The following is a 20,258-nucleotide window of genomic DNA, read 5'->3' on the forward strand; positions in this document are numbered from 1 at the left end:
TCATAAAGATTATAAAAACAAAAACAAACGTTTTGATGCCATTGAAACTATTAGAAGGGAGTTACAAGATGAGCATGCTGTCGAATGCAAAGACTTAAAAAATGAAGAAATTTCAAAGAAGATACATACAACTAGAACCCAGTATTTAATAGAGGTTGGATTATTTAAAAAGTTTAGCAAGTGGTGCTGCTGCGGAGGTTTATAAACCAACGCTTTGGTGTTTCGACATGCTACCATTTTTATATGAAGGGGACATTGCGTGAAAGTCAATCAAATATAGAATTGGAGATGAGTTTAATACTTATACTTGACTTGGTAATGCGGTCCATGTCCGGAAAATTCGTCGCCAGTAATTCGCCGCCAACAGTTCGTCGCCGACAATTCGTCGCGGGGAATATTTGTCCCCGATAAATTCGTCGCCATCGGCTCATTAGCATTCTTTGCAATTTGCTTATTTAGTGGAAAATCGCTATCTCATTATAATAGTTATTAGAAATTTTCGTAATTGAGTCGATTAGTTATAAAATGTGGCAAAATTTTAATGAACACTCCATTCGCTTCAGTTTTCTTGGCCTAGTTGAACCACAAAATTACCAATAAGTATTTTTCAATACTAAGCAAAGAAATGGCACTGCAATTTGTGGAGAGTGAAAAGGGCCGCAAGAAACTTGTTGAAGATGGCTTCATCTTCAACAGGGACAGAGATGGAGACAACAAGACTCATTGGAAAGCGAGAAAATCTATACATTAAAATGTAGTGCACGGGTTACAACATCGGATGGCCAAATTATTAAGAGGTAAGACACATACAATTTTTTAATATGTGTTAATAATTATACTTTTATCTATTGCTCAACAGAACCAATGAGCACAACCACGTTGGCGACCCAGTACGTCGAGATGCCATTAAACTTATTAACAAGATTAAAAACGTAGCCACTTCCAGCAGAGACACCCCTCAATACATCGTTTCAAGTGTTTCTCAGGAATGCCCACGGTCTGTGGCACCCCATTTGCCTAGTGTGGATGCCATGAAACGAACAATCCGCAAAATTCGCCAGCGCAATGGTGATGGTCCAGCGACAGTTCATAATCGCCAGGACTTGGTTATTCCCGATGACTATCAAAAAACGTCAACGGGAGAAGATTTTCTTTTGTACGACTCTGGTCCCAACGAAGACCGAATGCTCATCTTCACTACCAGAAGAAACCTCCAACTGCTGGCTTCATCACATGATTGGCAAATGGACGGCACCTTCAAAACCGTACCCCATCTATTTTATCAGCTTTTAACAGTGCATGGCTTGAAAGAGAAAGCTTCTATTCCACTGATTTATGCATTACTTCCAAGCAAATCTACAGAGTGCTATTCCAAATTTATGCAGCAGATAGTGGAACTGCAGCCGAATGTCCGTCCTCATAGGGTTACAATAGACTTTGAGAAGGCTCTGATCAACGGTTTTCAAAGACAATTTCCCAATACGACTATCCAAGGTTGCTTCTTCCACTTCTGCCAATGTATTTTTCGGAGTATCCAGAACAACGGATTGAAGCAGCAATATGAAACTGATGCTGATTTTGCTCTGAAGTTAAAGATGATTCCTGCCTTGGCCTTCGTACCACCAGGATGTGTAATAGAATCTTTTGAAGAGCTTTGCGATGGCCAAATTGTACCTCCCGAGGCCCAATGTATATTAGACTATTTTGAAGATACGTGGATTGGCCGACCATCAACTAGAAGGCAGCGGAAGCCACCGCAATTTGCGATAAATATCTGGAATTCCTATGAAGCTGCTCTGCAAGGAGCCTCAAAAACAAATAATGCCGTAGAAGGATGGCATTATGCATTCGAGCATCAAGTGTCTGCCAACCACCCAAATATTTGGAAATTTATTGACTGTCTGAAAAGAGAGCAAAGTCTTCACGAGTTACAAATTGAGCAGTTATTATCAGGGCAAACTGATAAAAAAAAGAAGTACAGGGATGCGGCATTAAGGCTTCAAAAAGTAGTGGAGAAATTTGATGATACCAACATCCTGGACTACCTCCGAGCTGTTGCCCATAACATAACCTATTGAATTACACAAATCACATTGTATAACAACAATTTTGTACCCATACAAGTTATTTTTTATCAATAGAATGTATGTTATAAAACCGCACAATTTTATATACCTATTACTGAGTAAAAATTAAACTAAAAATACCTTAATTTCATATTTTTGTTTTTGAATCCTAATATGATGATATGATAGTGAACAACATTTTAAAGCACCTGCCAGTAATTTAAATAAAACAAAATAATAAGAAAACGTACTGTCAATAACAATCCAATTCTCGCCGTGACGAATATAGCCTGGCGACGAATTCATCGGGGACGAATTTGCCAGCGACGAATATTCCCCGCGACGAATCGTCGGCGGCGAATTTTCCTAACTCCGGTCCATCAGTGTCAAAGAAAGAGGTCTGCGATTCTTGTGAGGCTTCAATATGAAAAAATTTCCTTCCGTACTTCTCGGAACTATTATACCCTTTAGGAACTGTAGACTGCCAAAATACTGCCATTTTCCTGTATACTGTCCATCTTCATCAGAGGGGTCGCCTGAACGCGGTTGCCGACCCTTTTTTAACTCTTTAGAGAATTGATCGCGTAAATTTCGCCATTTTCTTTTTGCTTCTTCCTCTGAAAAAAAATCTTATTGGAATAACTATATAAGTAGGTAGGTACTATGTTTTGTTACAGGTATACCTATCTACTAGAATCGCGTTTAGTCAAATTGCCTTTACATTTCGAATATCAAAGTCATCAGTCGCGTCTATAGTCATAGAAGTTTGCAAGGCTCTTTGGGACTCACTTCAGGGAATGCATATGCCTGTGCCTACCGTCCAGACTCCTGAGATTTTGAAAATGTTGCAGTGTAATATTACAAAAAATGGAACTTTCCAAACTGTTTAGGCAGTATCGATAGCAAACACATTAGAGTTAAATGTGCTTCAAAATGGGGCAGCATGTATTATAATTACAAGAATTTTTTTCAATAGTACTAATGGCAGTTGTGGATGCAAGTTACCGTTTTTTAATGATTGATGTGGTAGTAGGGGAGCTAGCACGAAATCCACTGAACGAGAATGATCAAAATTTTAACCGATGCAGTTCCATTTTGCCCTATCAGAGTATGCTAAAATCGATCGTCTGCCGCCTCAGGTCGTATGACTTAAGGCGTTGCGGGTACTTCTTGCGGTACCAATTCTGAAAGGTTGTTTTTCAAAAAAATAAGTTATACACCAAATGAAAACGTTGATCATAGCTCTAAAAAAAATATTTAAAAAAATCGCGCGCATTTGATAACTCCGTAAAAAAACTTTTCTTAGTCCACGAACTTTCTACGGATATAACTAGGTTACGGTTGGACGAATGAAGCTGATTTTTTTTACAGACTGATGATGGGTACTACTAATGACTTAACGGTGTTTCGTTTTTAAATTTTTTCTCTAATTATAAGATTATCTTATTATCTTAACATTATAAGATATCTTATAATTAGAGAAAAAATTTAAAAAAGAAACACTGTCGTAGTCATTGGCTGTACCTATCATTAGTCTGTAAAAAAATCAGCTTCATTCATCCAACGGTAACCTAGGTATATCCGTAGAAAGTACGTGAAAAACCGACTAAGAATTGTTTTTTACGGAGTTATCAAATGTTCGCGATTTTTTTAAATATTTTTTTAAGAGCTATTATCAACGTTTTCATTTGGTGTATAACTTATTTTTTCGAAAAACAACCTTTTAGAATTGGTACCACAAGAAGTAGTACCCGCAGCGCCTTAAGTCATATGACCTGAGGCGGCAGACGATCGATTTTAGCATACTCTGATAGGGCAAAATGGAACTCCATCGGTTAAAATTTTGATCATTCTCGTTCAGTGGATTTCGTGCTAGCTCTCCTACTATGGGTGCCTATGATAGCGATGCCGGAGTATTTTCTAATTCGCCAATTTATCAAAACATCGAAAATGTCACTTTACTTTTACCAAAAGATCAAAATTTATCCAGCTCTGAACAAATCAGTCCTTTTGTGTTTATAGGAGATGAAGCGTTCCCATTAAGAACCTATCTATTAAGACCATTTCCAAGAAGGCGACTGCAAAATAATGAACCTGCGTCTTATTACAATTACCGTTTATCACGTGCCAGAAGGAGTGTGGAATGTGCCTTTGGTATAAGTTCAGCTAAATTTAGAATTTTATTGAAATCTATATACTGTCTAAAGTTGAAAATGCGGTTCATATTACAAAAGCAATTTGCATTTTACATAATGCTATAATAGACATGGAGGTAGACTCATTTTTCAACGACTTACAAGATTATACAGGCGCCAACCGTAGTAATACTACTTTACGTATTTCACGAGCCTATAACCGTCCGTCCAGAGAAGCCGAAAAGTTGAGACACACCTTCTGCCAATACTTTTGGTTAAACAAAATTTAAATGTACCTACTGTGTGTGTGTATATTTTCGCAATAAAACCAAACGTTATTGTTAAAGACATAAACTACTCAGAAAAGAATAGGGAACACATTTGAGAAACATTCGATATATTTTTCTTCAAAAATATACAAAAACTATAGTTTCCGGCCTGCATTTTTGTGTATATTAGTGATACACTTACTTGAAAATCCCGTACTGTGAGCTACAGCATCCCATTCTTTATCAACAAGTAATCGATCTTTGTACCGTGGATTTTTTTTATTCCACAATATATTCCTCCTTTACATTTCGCAAATCAATCCTTCCATTGCGAACATCGGACGAATTTTGTATTGCTGTCTGTCTGTTGGTCTGTCCGTCTGTTCCTTTGCCTGTCTGTCTCTCTATCTGTCCGTGTGAACGATAACTTTGGTTAGAAATGTCCGATCGCTTTGACATCTCCGTTAGTTATGAACTGAATTGCATGAAATTCAATATGACCATAGCTTTAGCCCATATAATACGCAATGTCAAAAGTTGAATAGAATCGATTCAAAATTCACAGTGCCCCGACCATTTATAAACCGAATTGCGAACTTTTTTATTTATAAAAGTATTTAAATGAAATTTGATACATAGACTGTAACGCCAGTTTCAAAATTTGGTTTTGCGCATGCGCAGTGCCAACTTTTTTTTATTTCTGGAAGCATTTAAACGAAATTTGATACATAGGCGCTTGGAACAAAGGAAAATCTAACGTTCATTTCAAAATGTAGGTTTGCGCATGTGCAATGCCAGCTCTCTTATTTAGGAAAGCATTGAAATGAAATTCTTCTTATAAACTGAAATTGAAGTAGAGCACGTCAAAAATGGATTGCACCTATGAAACGCTATCTTTTATATTTGTGGCCGGATTTTTACGATTTTAACAGAAATTGCATCTTACAAATGGGAAATGAATGCAAGTGGAAATGCGCTTTTTGTAAATCATAAAGCTTTGTTTGGTATCAATATTAGTGTAGTTGAGTGTAAGGTTTGGCAAACACGACAGAGTTGTTGAGGGTAATTAGTGCATCCTGCGTTTACCAAACGAGCTAGTGTAAGTTGGGCGCACTGTAACCCAACTTAACCTTATTTTGGTTTTGATAACCTCAAAAATGAATCCAAAAGAAGCAGTTTTTAGATATACTCTAATGGAGCTATTAGAAGATGAAGATTCGACTGCCAGCTCTGATTCCGAAGATAGTATAGAGGAAAATGTTTTACAAGCATGTATGAGTAGTTGTATAAAAGGCAGTCGTAACTGTATTAAGCTTTTTTTTGAGAATACCGTTCCAACCTATTCTTTTGAGGAATTTAAAATGCATTTTCGTATAACAAGACCACTGTTTAATAGTTTGGCCATCAAGTTTAGAGACAGCAGTGAATACAAAAGCATAGAAAGACATTACAATACTGTTTCTTATGAAAAACAGGTTGGGTTATTTTTATGGTTTGCAGGACATGAGGCTTGTGCATACAGAGATTTGGCTGACCGATTTGATCTTTCATTATGGACAGTACACACTATAATTTATAGAGTGTCCAGATTCTTAAGTAACATGTCAGTAAATGTTATAAAATGGCCTTCTCTACAACAAAGGCTTGAAAGCGAACAAAAGTTTTCATCCAAATACAATTTTCCCGGAGTAATAGGATCAATCGATGGCACCCATGTCATTATTGATCCTCCCAATGACAATAAGGATAATTACATTGACCGTAAAGGCAATGTTAGTATATGTGTACAAGGTATTTGCAATGAACGCAAAAAAATAATAGACATTTTTATTGGTTTTCCTGGCTCTACTCATGATAGTAGAGTATTAAAAAACTCTCCAATTTTCTCTGAGCTTCCTACACTTATAGAACAAGGTAGGTAGGTGTGTTAAAAAACAAGCATTTATATCAATAATTTTTAGGACACTACTTACTTGGTGACTCAGCTTATCCTTGCCTTCCATACCTTATAGTACCTTACAGGGATAACGGACATCTCACTCAATCCCAAAAATATTTCAATAAAAGATTAAGCCAAATTAGAGTACAAATTGAACATACTTTTGGGTTATTAAAACAACGGTTTAGGCAATTATATTATTGCAAACTAAAAAATATTGAAATATTATGTCACTTTATTAGGGCATGCTGTGTATTACACAATTTAGCAGATCAAACAGATTTAGATTGTTTTGAAGAAGCAAAATTGGAGGAAAATATTCAAACAGTGTACGAAGGGCGTGAGGAAAGTGGAAAACTTCTACGCGATGAAATATGTAATAAAATATTTAGAAATAAGAACTAAGTTTAATAACTGTATTATAAGTATAAGTAACGTAAAATTTATCAAAACTTATTCATTATTATTATCAGATTGTTCACTTTGTAACGTATTTATTAGTTTTTCTAATAAATCATTTTTTCTTTGTATTTGAGCAGTACGTTTTTCATATGCTTGCAATTTTTCATTATGTTGTATTTGCCTGGCATGTCTTAATTCTCGTAGCTCTCCTGCAACTCCTTTTGCTTTTTTTTTTGGTGTTCTGTTGTATTTTGGCTACTCTCAGCAAAAGGCTCATCTGCATGAGAAGATGTGGAAGTTTCACTCTTACGACATTGTACATTTTCTGTAGGTTGCGAATTTATCTTCGGAACTTCCACTGTGATATCCGCGTCTTTTATAATGTCGCTTTTGTTTTTTCCATTTCCATCCCGGTCCAATGTAAAATCAGGAAAAACGTTCGATTTTTTGGCAAAACATTCTGTTAACTCCCTGAAAACCACCATTACCCAAACTAAATAAGTTGTAACTGAATACAAACCTTTCATATGGACAGCTTGCTCTAGCCCGTCCAGTTTTATTATTATTTTCAGTCTTCTTTTTAAAAGACCTCTCTAACGTTTTCCACCGATTTTCAATTTGGGCAGCAGTAAAGGTATAATTTTGTTTTTCCATATCGTCTTTAATGGCTTCCCACATTTTTTTTTATTTTTTAATTTAACTACTTTCCCAACTTTTGGGCTGTAGTTATTATACAGCTCAATTAAGAGCTTTGTAGGAGCTTCTGTCCAACTCTGTATCGCTAGTGCTCCATCTTCTAAAAAACAACAATTTATTATACGATTATAACAAAAAATCACCGATATTGAAAACATAAAGAGCAAAAAAAGAAGCAAGTAACACATCAATATGTAATTATACCTAGTTACCTAAAGCAATGTTGTTATCATCATTTACTGACATGCTAGAAGATTCTCCAGCGTCTCTTTCTAATAAAATTTTCACACTAAAAATATTACACAAGAACATTTTATTACAAATGTTACCTTGTATACTCACTCACTGTTACCTTCCAAACGACAAATTGAAACAAGTTCACCATCTAAATCGTATATACCATTTTGTATCGCATCCTGAATATATGAAACTGCGAAATCGTCTTCATCTATAACATACAAACAAATTTTATGATTGGTAATTAAGAATTACTGTCTAGTTACCTATCAATCGATACCGGATTTCAGGATTTTTATCAGAAATCAAAACTTCTTCTCCATTTATATAAAATATAACATGTTTCGGTACTTGGTTTGCACTACACATTTTAATTTATTACAAAACAGCTTTCATAAAAGGAAATATATGCAAATCATCCGTCCAAAACATATAATCAAACGTGAAAAGTGAAAACACAAGAAACTGTAACAAATTAAGGTTAGAATAATACGTTTTCCCGCCACTCTGCACTACCTACACCTCCTTTTGACCAGGCGCAACAATTGCTGTTCAGTGTACACAGAATTGGTATAACAAACAGTATACACTAGTTGCACCGCGTACACTAATTTTATAACAAACGCCTTTTTACTGTTCTAGTTACACTAGTGCAGGATACCAAACAAAGCTAATACGTTTACTTTTTTAACTTGTTATTTAAAGCTTGCGATTCACTCACACTGTTATTCAGATTTTCTTGAACTAAAGAGGTGAGGTTACTTTTTATGTTAGTAAATTTGTCACAACTTACAGTACTTTGGTCCAAAGCCAATTGCAATAAAAGCTTTCCCCTGCTTCCGTTAGACATTTTTGTCTATGATATCCACGTTTCCTCGCACGTTTCTAAACTGAATTCACTAGTCACGCTGACTAGTTTATTTCGGCGCATTTATTTACATTTAAATCTGTGTATGTCTGCCTCTACAGAACTTTAATGTCTATAAAAACCCTGCAAGTCAAACATACACGTTTTCTATACTAAGTTTGATTTTAGTAGCAATATTTGCACGGTTTTAATTGGGTTATTATTAAATGCTAGGTGGATGTTAGATATACACGGTTTTAACAGACGAAGCAGCTTGAAATGTAGCTATAAAAACCACCGGCACCTAAAACTAAAATCCCGGCCAATCAGACTTGACGGTTTTTAAAGAAAGTCGACGAAATGTAGAACAGGTGTTAGGACGACACACGGTGCTTATGGCCAAAGTTGGCGCCTCGGTAGGAAAAAAACGTTTCCTACATAATAGCGTAACTTAGTAGGTTAATAACATGAGGTAATTTCTAGAAAATAAATAGACTGCGATTCAAATAAACATTATCAATCTTTCCAGAAATTTCAATAGATATCGAGGTGCCATGAAAGATTAGTCATCGGCGATAAAGAACGAAAGCGGATGTGATGTAATCTTTCCGAGAAGTATGACTTGTTTTGTTCGAGAATATTCTAAAAAGCAGTGTTGTAATAGGTACTTTTATTTCAGTATCTAGGTACAGTTACAGGTACTTGAACAAATAAATACTTAGGTACAGGTATAGGTACATATTTGTCACAGTACCTAGGTACAGGTACAGTTACAGTGTAAAAGTACCTAAAAACTGTAAGTAGGTACTTTAAAAAGTACATTGAAAAAATGAACGCTGTTAAAGAAGTTTAATGTCTATTCTAATTTCACAAAAAAGTAATACATACAAATGTACTCATACCTTACAGATTAATTGTGATTTGTGATATTACTGCAATAGGTCTGTTTGGTGACGTAAGAGAAGAAGAATTTCAAACATTTCATCGGAAAGACGGTTTCTTTTAGGAGTCAGAATTTGTCCTGCCGTACTAAATAGCCTTTCAACTGGTGCAGATGAAGGCAAAATAGTATTATAAATTTTGTATACTTTCATAACGAGGGGATAATTCAATAAAGATAGCTTATCCTTTGATTTGTCTTGAAAATACCTTAGGCATTCCATCTCAACGATACTTTTAAAAGCTGCGGATTCCACATATTCTTTCTCTGACAAATGCAAGCTTGACGTTGGACTAAGAGGACTTTTAAGAATATCGAAGAAATCATCATCTTCGCTGCCAGCAGAAGCAGCGCCACTTTCCTCTTCATAGGCTTTAGCAGTATCTCTTTTAGAGGCTTTTTCACATTCAGTAATGAACAAGGATTTGATAAGCTTAGTTGTGCTCTCAATAAGGTTCACATCTGATGTTGTTGAGGTTATCCACTTTAACTTAAATTTTGGTATCGAAACAGTGGCCAAAATATAGGGTTTTGAGGTACTGCTATTTAAATTCAAAATATCCTTATATCTCTTATTAACGCCATCCAATATTGCGTCTTTTAATGCTGTGCAAAATACCAAATGCGAAAGAGAATTTAACGTTTTTTTAATTTGAAATAATGTAGGAAGTAAATACCCTAAACAGCAACTCTCTTCGCCTTGCAAAATATCAATAGATTTAGCAAGCACTTCCATAACTAAAGCGTACTCTGACAAAAATTCCAACTCAATATTTTTTAATTTTGGTTTTTTTAATTTTTCACATATTGTTTCTAGATGCTCTCGTAATTGCAGGATTCTTTGTACACTATCGAATAAAGAGTTCCATCTGGTGGGACATGGCACTAATAATTTGAGTTTGCAAATGTTCTCAATTTCATCCGCAGCTGCAGTTGACCTGTGCGATATGTTCCATATGGCTGTCAATTTTGCAAATGTGGAATTATATATTTTTTTATAACCACTATCCAGCAATGCAGTTTCAGCATCCTTTGTTGCAATTAAATTTAAGGTGTGGGAAGCACATCTGAAGTGCCGAGGCAACGTTATGTCAGAATCCTCTAAATCAAGATTATTTTGAAAATCTTGCTCAATTTCGATAAAGTCCGGTATAGTATTAATATCAATATCAAGATTTTCAGCTATTAAAAAGTCTAGGTCACCAATATTTAACAAATTATCTGGCGCAGAAAATATTTTAAAGGCTTTGCCAAAGTTAGCAGCATTGTCAGTCACAGTACCGACAATTTGCGAGTCTTTAAGGTTGTATTCTTTATGAATGTCTGAAACTGCCCTCCCTATTTCTAAATGTGTGTGGGAATAACGCATGCGTCTACAGGCTAACACTGAAGAACATCTGATTAAATTAGCATCAAAATAATGGCATGTCATGCCCAAATAACTACGGTTATTACTACTCCATATATCTGTTGTGGTACACACATATTGCACAGAATCTAATTTCGTCTTTAACGTTGTCACATATTTATCCTTCTTCTTCACAATTAGATTTGTTAAGGTTCTTCTGCATGGTGGTTTTATACCTCCGCTGAGACCGGATACCAGTCTTCTGAATGATTCCTTTTCTACTTTATAAATCGGTAGCATTTCGTCAATGATATAGCTACATATTAGTTCTTGAGCCTAAAACAAAGGTGTTGAAACCTCCATAATAATGACACATGCGGAGAAGTTAGTAATAAATCTAAAGCAAGCTTTGTAGTTAGTCGAGAAAATAACAACAAAGCTTGCTTTAGAATAGTAAATGTAAGAATTACTTTATTTTCAGAAAGCTTCGTATTTTTACACCTATCAAAAGGCGTTGCAAAACTGGTACTAACGAGCCTGTCTTCACCTTCATTGCCCCTGATTCTCTTAGTGGACCCATCTGTGACTACAGTATTGCTTCTTTTTAACTTTACAGAATGCTCCTTTAATGATAGAGTGTACAACGATTCGTCCTGCAGGAAGATCTTCCTGTAGTACTTTTGTACAGAGTCGAGGGTCCTGCTAGCAGGACGACCTTCTCTTAGTGAGACTGTCCTGCCAGCAGGTCGATGATCTGCTTCTGGCAGTACCACGTACATATCTGGAGCTAGCGTAAACCAGGATGTGAATTACGGAACAACAGTTGGGCATTTTTATTTACCAGAAGCGTCTTTATTAAAACAATACAGATCAGGAACTAAAGTATTTATTTGACTTATTAATTTAGCATTTGTGAACATATGATAAATGCATTTAACAAAATTAACAAAATAGGAACACTAAAAGTATTTTCAAGCCGGAATTCCATGTTGTATATGGTAAGTAAAACAATTTCTACCAGTAGTAGGAGAACACATAACAGCACGAACACCGCAAGAATTGCACCTGTAACTAGCTTTCTGTTGAACATTTCGAACCCTACTGCAAATAATGCATTTTCTCTGGACTCTCTTACGATCATCTTCGCTACTTAGTGCAATCAATGTATGTTCCCCAGGTAACCATCGTTGTTCTTGTTCCAGTGGTGCGTTTCCTAACCCTTGTAGAGGAGCGCGAGTTTTGTTTGCAGCATCACTCCATGTATTATTTATTAGTTGTAAGGATAACGCTTCTGTAAAATCAGAATGCTTCTTTGTCATATCTCTATTAAAATATTTAAAAGCTAAAAATGCATTTGCCTCTATTATTCCAAACAAACTGGCAAACATGCGATGATACCATTTTTGAGTGTTCCAGACAACTTCGAGCGCCAGTCCACTTTGTCGAATATGGTTATGAATGTCAACTGCCGGAGCTCCATCAAAATATTCTACGACAAGTTGATTTCTTGGCACTTCCTTTATGATCTGGTTACCGTCATGACCTGTTCGTTTCTTTTTTGCCGGTTCTGCGTTCAAAGTCGTACCACAACTTCCAATAAATGTATGTACTTTTTTGTCTCTCCAAGCTACGCATATTAAGTTTACACCTGGATCAACCGTTGCAGTAGCCACTGCAAAAGAACCCCTCTCGTTTGGACATCGTTCCTTAGCTGATGCTAAAGGATAATTTTTGGTTGCTGTTTTAACTATACCAAGAAAATACAAGCCTCTATTATGTAGTTCCTTGGCAGTTTTTACAGAACCGAACCAAGAATCTCCAACCACGATTCTGCCGGAACCATGCCAAGGGCGCGTCAACCGTAGTGTTGTTGCAGTACCTGCTCCCAACTCCTTCTGCCAATCCTTTTGCTGCATAGCTTCTCTACCTTCATTTATTTCAATGTTGATCATTATACCTGATAGAACGTCCGCAACTGTTTTGCACTCACAGCCTACACCTTTTGGCTTTCGCTGTATTTTTATCACAGCAGGCATACCATCAATTTCATTATGGAGCCCTTTTCCGTACCACGCGAACATGGATTCGTCGACTGTAATTTTATATCCAGGAGTAAAAATATCATTCCATTTTGATGTAGTCATGTTGAAGAAGGAACGAACTTGATACCACTTATCTTCTTCATTATTAGTGGGCATTGCGAAGGCTATACTATTTATTACCTCTTCAAAACGATGCAAACCAATACCGAATCTTTGACCGAATGCGGGTGCCGGAAATAAACCTGCTTCTGTAGACCAATAATCACGTCTGGTGTGCAAAATATTTGTTGTCATTGCGTACATAATTCCAATTACTTTATAAAATTCTCCTTTCGAAATAACTTTACGGCCTTCCCTGAGGTTCGAGTTAGTGCATTCGAGAATTAAATCAATATCTTCAGAAGGAAAGAAGGCCATCCAATAATCAATTTCTTTCAAATTTTGTGTACTACGAAAGTTTAGCTGGGGTTTGTACCGAGCATCTTTGAATGCGTTTACTGTTATAGATTGTCCAAAAGTCCATGTTGTGTCATGAACTTTCACTTGATTATTGTTTTCTCTGGTGTTTTGCAAATTAATATTCGGATTTTCATCATCGGACTCTTCACTACACGAACTACTAGTATCGTTTGATGACGAACTCGCCACATCGCTAACATCGTCCGTAGCTATATTATATACATTGTTAGTAATAGTGTCAATATTGTCAGTATTTATATAATTACCTTCATTAGGTGATGTAAACTGCGTTTTATAAGCAGAAACTGGATCATCTATTTGAAGAGAACTGCAATTAATTTTTGTTACTCGCCCGTCTATTTCCCACTTGACCGACACGACATCGCGGTTGTTAATAAAGGTTTTTGTAATAACACCGTAACATTTAGCCGTATTCCAATCTTCCCCAAACATAGACACACTCCAGGAATTGTCAAATTTTCCATCAAACACAGTCGCTGGTACGGAAACACGCACACCGACCTCCATTATTACACGTTAACTAATTAGAAATTCATAAATTCATAAAACACGAACGAATTGTCGGATTGACTTCGGATTTTTTTTGCCAGAATCGTTATTTTACAAGCTTTCCAACGGTAGGACTAGGTGTCCTGCTGGCAGGATGTAAGGTACTCATATTAAACATTTTAGCGCGTCCTCAAATGCGTCAATTCGGTCCTGCCGGCAGGCCGCTGTACGTTCTATCATTAAGGAATCAAACTTTTTTACTGCACGGGGATGTTTTCTCTGCAACAACACAAATTTAAACAATAATAATTTAATTACAAAAGCAAATTCATGAAAATCATTGCTGTTGCCAGAAGTAGTCTTAAAAAACATGAAACCCAGGGTTATCACAGCTGGGTTTTAAGGTGTTTTAAGATTTTGCTGGACCAGTTACCCGTAAATGCTTATGAAAATTCCCCGTTGAATTTTTCGTGCTGCTTATCACTGTATGTTTTGCACACAACATGCATTTTGCTGTTATCTGAACCACTGCACAGGGTTCTAAAGGATCAGCTTCTTCCTCCATCAATATTTTAAAAAACTCTCCATTTAAAATCAAAGGCAGATTGTTCTCTTTTGACGCAATCAGAGGATCAGCCATCGCCATGTCTATCACTGATTATCAGTCGTGTATCACTCACTTATCACTCACTCAGTAGACACAGTAGCTGTGTCAGCACTTCAGTTAAAACAAACTCCAAACAGAACTTCTCGCAAGCCGCAAAGCGAAGAACAAGAAGCCATTTTGAAATCTTATTGATATGATATCCACATGTACATTAGCGAAGTAATAAATTGCCGTATGTAAACACGTCTTTTGAGCAGCGGCGTACCAACAGGGGTTTTTAGCGGTTGGTCTTCCCTTGCTTCTGACTCTGACAAAACCATTTATCTTTGAGATTTTGATTTTGTTAAATGTTAATGTACCTAAGGCTTGTAGGTATTTAGGTACCGTCAAAAATGTATCTAGGTACAGGTATAGGTACACTTTTTTTTTTGTACCTTTGCAGGTACTTAGGTACTAAATTAGTACCTTAGGTACAGTACCTAGGTACTTGTACCTAGGTAAGTTACAACACTGCTAAAAAGGCTCGGAAGTGTCCGGAACCGTTTGAGCTCCAATTACGACGATGAAATAATAAATACTACCACTGTCATAAATTGTGTATTTATAAGTGATATATATATATATATAATATATATATATATATATATATATATATATATATAATATATATAATATATAAGATTGTTATAAACTAATTCATTTCAAGACTGTTATAAGTTTATTGTTAATTTTTTGTAAAATAGATAAAGGACGTAATAAATTTACGTTACAACATTAATATAAAATATGTTATATTTTTGCCGCTTTACCTACTTGAACGTATCTCTGGTAGATTTTTGCAAGGCCGCTTCTAATTTACATATCTTCAGTAGATATAAACGTTAATTATCTTCATGTAGTTTTATAAACGTTTAGTTTTGTATTATATGAGACTTCGCGTTTACCGATAAAACATTTGTTTAGGGCAAAAACAGACAGACCAGACCAGTTCTAACTTATGGGTGCGAAACGTGGGTTTTAACTAAAAATCAAAAAAGCAAAATACAAGCGGTAGAAATGAAATACCTTAGACGTGTAAGAGGAGTGTCAAGAGTGGATTGCGTCAGGAACACCCAAATACGACAAGACCTTGGAGTAGAGTCAGTACTAGAGTTTATTGAAAACCGACAACTGAGCTGGTGGGGACATCTCCAAAGAATGAGTAGCAGCAGGCCAGTCAAGAATGTATGGGAAGCTAGGAGTCAGAATAAACGAAAAAGAGGCAGACCTAAAGAAACTTGGGACAAAATAATAACCAAAATATTAGAGACAAGGGGGAAAACATGGACCGGAGCGAAAAAGATGGCGCTAGACAAGAAAGAATGGGCGAACTTCACACACAAACAATGAATAGAAGAATTGCACTGTGCAGACATAATGTTATCAGAACAATTATTATTTATTACTATGTAATGTAGTGAAATATCTAAGTTAAAGCTGAATGTGTAGCATACCCCTACACCGAAAGGTAAAAGGGTTTTTGATTTTATCTCTCTCTCTTCATGTAAATATACGAGTATTTCCATACGTGTCCAAAATCATGTAAATAAATTTCAATCGATATAAAATAAAATAATTCTTTATTTTTCTAACAATTTACCCGCTCAGCTGACGTATTTCTCCCCTCCTACCGCGCAGCGGACTATTTTTTTAAATCCTAATAAAGGCTAAAAGAATACACGAACAAAATTTCATTCTGCATACAATGATTTTGTGAACACACATTTTCGAACATGTTTCCCACCCTCCTACGCTCTCATCCACTACAGGTGCGCCAGCTAACTCACTTTCGTTGGCAATGAAAGCTTATTTACAGTATAGTTCAAAATCTAGATGCATAAATCGCTAGACCACATGGACCCCTGGCTCCCGGACTATTATATAGAAAGACATTTTTGACTCGAACTGGTTCTGAGAATTCGCTCTGTGCTTTACGTACTTTCTAATTATTGTAAATGCCGATACGTACAAAACTCGTACGTGTATGTCCATTGGAATTAATATAGATTATGGATTTACCAATAAAAAACGAATGAGATTTTTTACAGCCAATAAATGCGTTCATCCATGACACTGTTGACAATACATCAGTCCTACTTTATCTGCCGCACTATAACACATTTTTGTTAAACGATTGACTGCATAAAAGATCCTGAACGCCCTTTGATATCTCTCTCGATTGAATTGCTACGTAACAAATGTCGGGATCTACTTAATAGGGTAAATCTAATGTAAAATTCATCGTCCGTTCAGATACTTTATCTTAGTGAAACTATCCCAAGAATCAAGCAAGCGGATAAGAAGAGATTCAATTTTGTGGCGTTCCTTACGGTTCCAAGTTTAAAACCAAATCATGAAACTCATAGTTCAATTAAATTACTTGTCGCAAGAAATCGGATTTAAGATAAGGAATTACCGCACAATTCTACGGCATTAGCGACGACTTAGTTGGACGTGATTGCAATCCACAATTTTATAGGGGAACCCTTGACATATACATATTACGTCTCTGATTTTTCTTTTAAGTTATGCACAATTCAGAGACATTTAATATAGCTTGGGTCGTCCCCGTTTCATACGAAGCGGTCGTCCAAAAGCACCCTCGTAGCATAGAAGTTTAATCTACTTTTAAAATTAGATTGTGGAAATCAATTTTCATATTATTGACTCTCTTTTTACAATCTCTACTTGTACTTGTAATATAAATGTTCCTAGAGGATAACGATTGATTATATTGTATTCGACTACACGATTGCAGAGGAAACATTCGTTGCAGAATTTGGAATAAATTATTAGCGGTTTTTGGTAGGGACTCTTCTAAATCACGAGAAAAAAATAAAAAACAATAAATCGATAGCTAAGCGGTAATAGAATTGGATATATCTACATATGGACTGAATTCAATCGGTTTTTTCCTGGTTCGCTAGTTCAAACAAGTAAAACTTATAGCCATGCACGTAAATGACCGATGAGAGTGACAATATTCTTCCTTTTTTAGCAGGTACAGCAAATCTATTCATTCCAACTGTAAGTCACTTGGTGCATTATCGATATCTACCACAAATTGGATCACGCACAATTTTCGAATTATTTCCAATTTTGCGAAAATGTCTCAATCTACGAGAAAATGTGCCTTTCGTTCAGTTACATTTAATTTCTGCAAATTAGGGAAATTGTCAAGCCTTTTGTAACATAAATATTGACAACATAAATTCTATTTCATTTCGAATGCATTTAAAATTTGCATGTGAGCATATGCGTTTTTTTCCTTGCAACACAGTGTTAAATCCATTAAAAAAGGTGTCACTTACTCAACTTGTTTTCCACCTATAAGTTTGTGAATCGTCAAATTATAGAACACCAAAATGCGTACCTTTCGCCTGTTCTGTTGTAGACGAAGATTAATTTCTAACTTTCCTGCATGAAATCTAATTGACTATTATGCAAAAATTAATTATTCATTTTACATCCACTCTCGCAAACGCTTTTAGCATCCGCTGTATTAATTATCGTCATTTATAAGGAATTCGTGTTATATAATAATGAAATAACGCAAAAGATCTTGATGCAGACGAGAGAACAACGGAAATTTAAATTTACGCAATTTATAAACCAAATTATAATTTGATTAACTCTTTTAACTTGCACCTTTCGCCAATTTTCTATTATCTCGATTAACACAAATTCGGCCTTTAAAAGTACTCTTTATTAACACCTCTTTCGGGTCGTGTATAATTGGGTTGATAATCAGAAGAACTCCTAAACTTTAAAGAATACACGCTCCGGTAAACAATTGTTCGGAAAGGTTTTACTTGGTGAAAGTTTCAAAGGTAAACACGCTAAAGCTAACTGACTTTAATCAATTTACTAATTGGAGCTCTTATAAACGAAGTTCTCTTAATTCAAAGTATTTCCACTACATCACATAATTTACATAGGTGTGACTATGTCAGTTCCATGCGTGAAATACATTTTTTATTTAGGAAAAAAAAGTTTCGTAGTATTTAATGCCAACATATCGCTGTTTCGAAAGAACAATGACAAAACCACAATTTGCCAGGAATGCTTTAAAAACCGTAATAATAAGTGAACGATACCGCTTGGTTCCGGCAAACTGGGAAAATTATTGGCATTTTATATAGATTTTAACATGTCAATGAATATAAATAGGTACTCATTTCGTAAAAAATTGAGATATTTGCAATTAAGTCGATTCTTCTGAAATCAGGAAATAGACCTGGGAATGGGGGGAATAAGAGGGAATATCACTTTTGCTTTTGTCGTTGAAAGGACATGTTCTGATTTTGGGTAGGATGAAAGATACATCAAGCTCAAATTGTCTAAATTATTGATCTAAACGTATTTACGTGAATGCGAATGGTTGTATCCTTCTGGAGGTAATTTTATTTTCATAGGATTGCTTATTTGCTTAACACCTTTCTTTTTAGGTTATGCCATCTGTGTTAATTTAATTACCTATCTTTCTTTTACCTGTATCGCAATCCGAAACCCATTTATTTCTGCGATGCGTAAGTTTGAATTAATTGGAATTGGGTATCATATTGCTATTGTAGTTTTTTTATGTATCTTTCGTAGCATTAAATAGCCCTATCGATGAAGGAGAAATGCTAAAACAAGTTTTCCAACCTATGGTTGATATGTTATGCTTAGCTGGAACTCATCTAACACATAGCACGTCACATAGACGTCAAATTCGAGCGAAAAAACAAAGTAGTGTCTCTTTCCTCTACTGTTCGTTACAGACAAGTGACTATTGACCCATTCACACTTTTTCACAGGATATGCGTTTTGAAACAGTCGGATGAAGAATTGAAGAACCACTTCGCGTGCGAGCTTGCAACATTCCCGATGTCTCTATTCACTCAAGAGAGAACATACCACCAAACCTTCCCCCCGGCCCCGTTTAAAATGTTAAAAGAAATAAATGTTCAATTTTTGGACACATCGTCGTCCGCAAGAAAAGTGGCATAAGTCAAAAATAGTACATTTTCAGAAGAAGCAATTTAAGTTTTGTTAAAATAAAACCGCATACGCATAATTTTGCAAAGCCCTTGAAGATGTCATTTTAAGAGAAGATTTGGTAAACTTTATTTAAACAATTTTTTTGTTAATACTTATGACATTTTTCTTGCAACATTTATAATTAAACTAAACTAAACAAAATTAAGCGTTTCGATTTATTATAAAAATGAAAAATATGTTGTACAATACAAAAAAAAATAAAAAGAAACTTCTAGAGATTATAAACCATTACACTGCCCTGTTAAGAAAGACCCCCGCATCTCCATTAAAGCAACTTTTGAGAAAACCGCGTTCAAAGGTTTTTGCGTGTTTCGTTGGGCTTCTGCTTGACTTACATTATAAGATGCTTCATGATATTATTTGTAATGTTACAACAAACTTTTTTGGGAAAAGAAAATGCAAAAGTAGGTAATGGCGACTAGTTATGCGACATACGGGCTGAGAAAGCAATGAATTACACTACAATTACTTAGCTAAAACCACGTATAACACAAATTTGGTTTAAACTTGGTTTTGACTACGTAATTATTGTAAAATTTATAGCTTGCGGCGAATTATTAATTTTTTAGTAGTGTCGTTTTTGAGCACAACACCTATGAAAACATAATTTAAATATATATACAAAAAACTTTATTTGAAATAGATGAAATATGAAAAAAAACATTAGAGGGTAATTTTG

The 20,258-nt window shown here is 35.5% G+C and overlaps 2 protein-coding genes across 2 annotated transcripts; one reads left to right on the forward strand and one right to left on the reverse strand.

Moving 5' to 3' along the window:
- The first annotated feature begins 625 nt into the window (after nt 1-625).
- Nucleotides 626-2,078, forward strand: LOC116173490. Its single transcript, XM_031490989.1, has 3 exons — nt 626-633; nt 678-797; nt 860-2,078. Exons 1-3 carry the CDS (start codon nt 626-628, stop codon nt 2,076-2,078), a joined length of 1,347 nt encoding a protein of 448 aa, XP_031346849.1.
- A 7,173-nt stretch (nt 2,079-9,251) lies between these two features.
- Nucleotides 9,252-13,921, reverse strand: LOC116173493. The gene is made up of 4 exons (XM_031490996.1): nt 13,647-13,921; nt 12,015-13,589; nt 11,350-11,666; nt 9,252-11,215 (listed from the first exon to the last, which is right to left on the reverse strand). The coding sequence occupies exons 1-4, from the start codon at nt 13,906-13,908 to the stop codon at nt 9,521-9,523; spliced, it is 3,849 nt and encodes a 1,282-aa protein (XP_031346856.1). The 5' UTR covers nt 13,909-13,921; the 3' UTR covers nt 9,252-9,520.
- Between the last annotated feature and the right edge of the window lie 6,337 nt (nt 13,922-20,258).

The sequence above is a fragment of the Photinus pyralis genome, unplaced genomic scaffold (assembly GCF_008802855.1).
Source record: "Photinus pyralis isolate 1611_PpyrPB1 unplaced genomic scaffold, Ppyr1.3 Ppyr1.4_LG6, whole genome shotgun sequence".
Taxonomy (NCBI): domain Eukaryota; kingdom Metazoa; phylum Arthropoda; class Insecta; order Coleoptera; family Lampyridae; genus Photinus; species Photinus pyralis.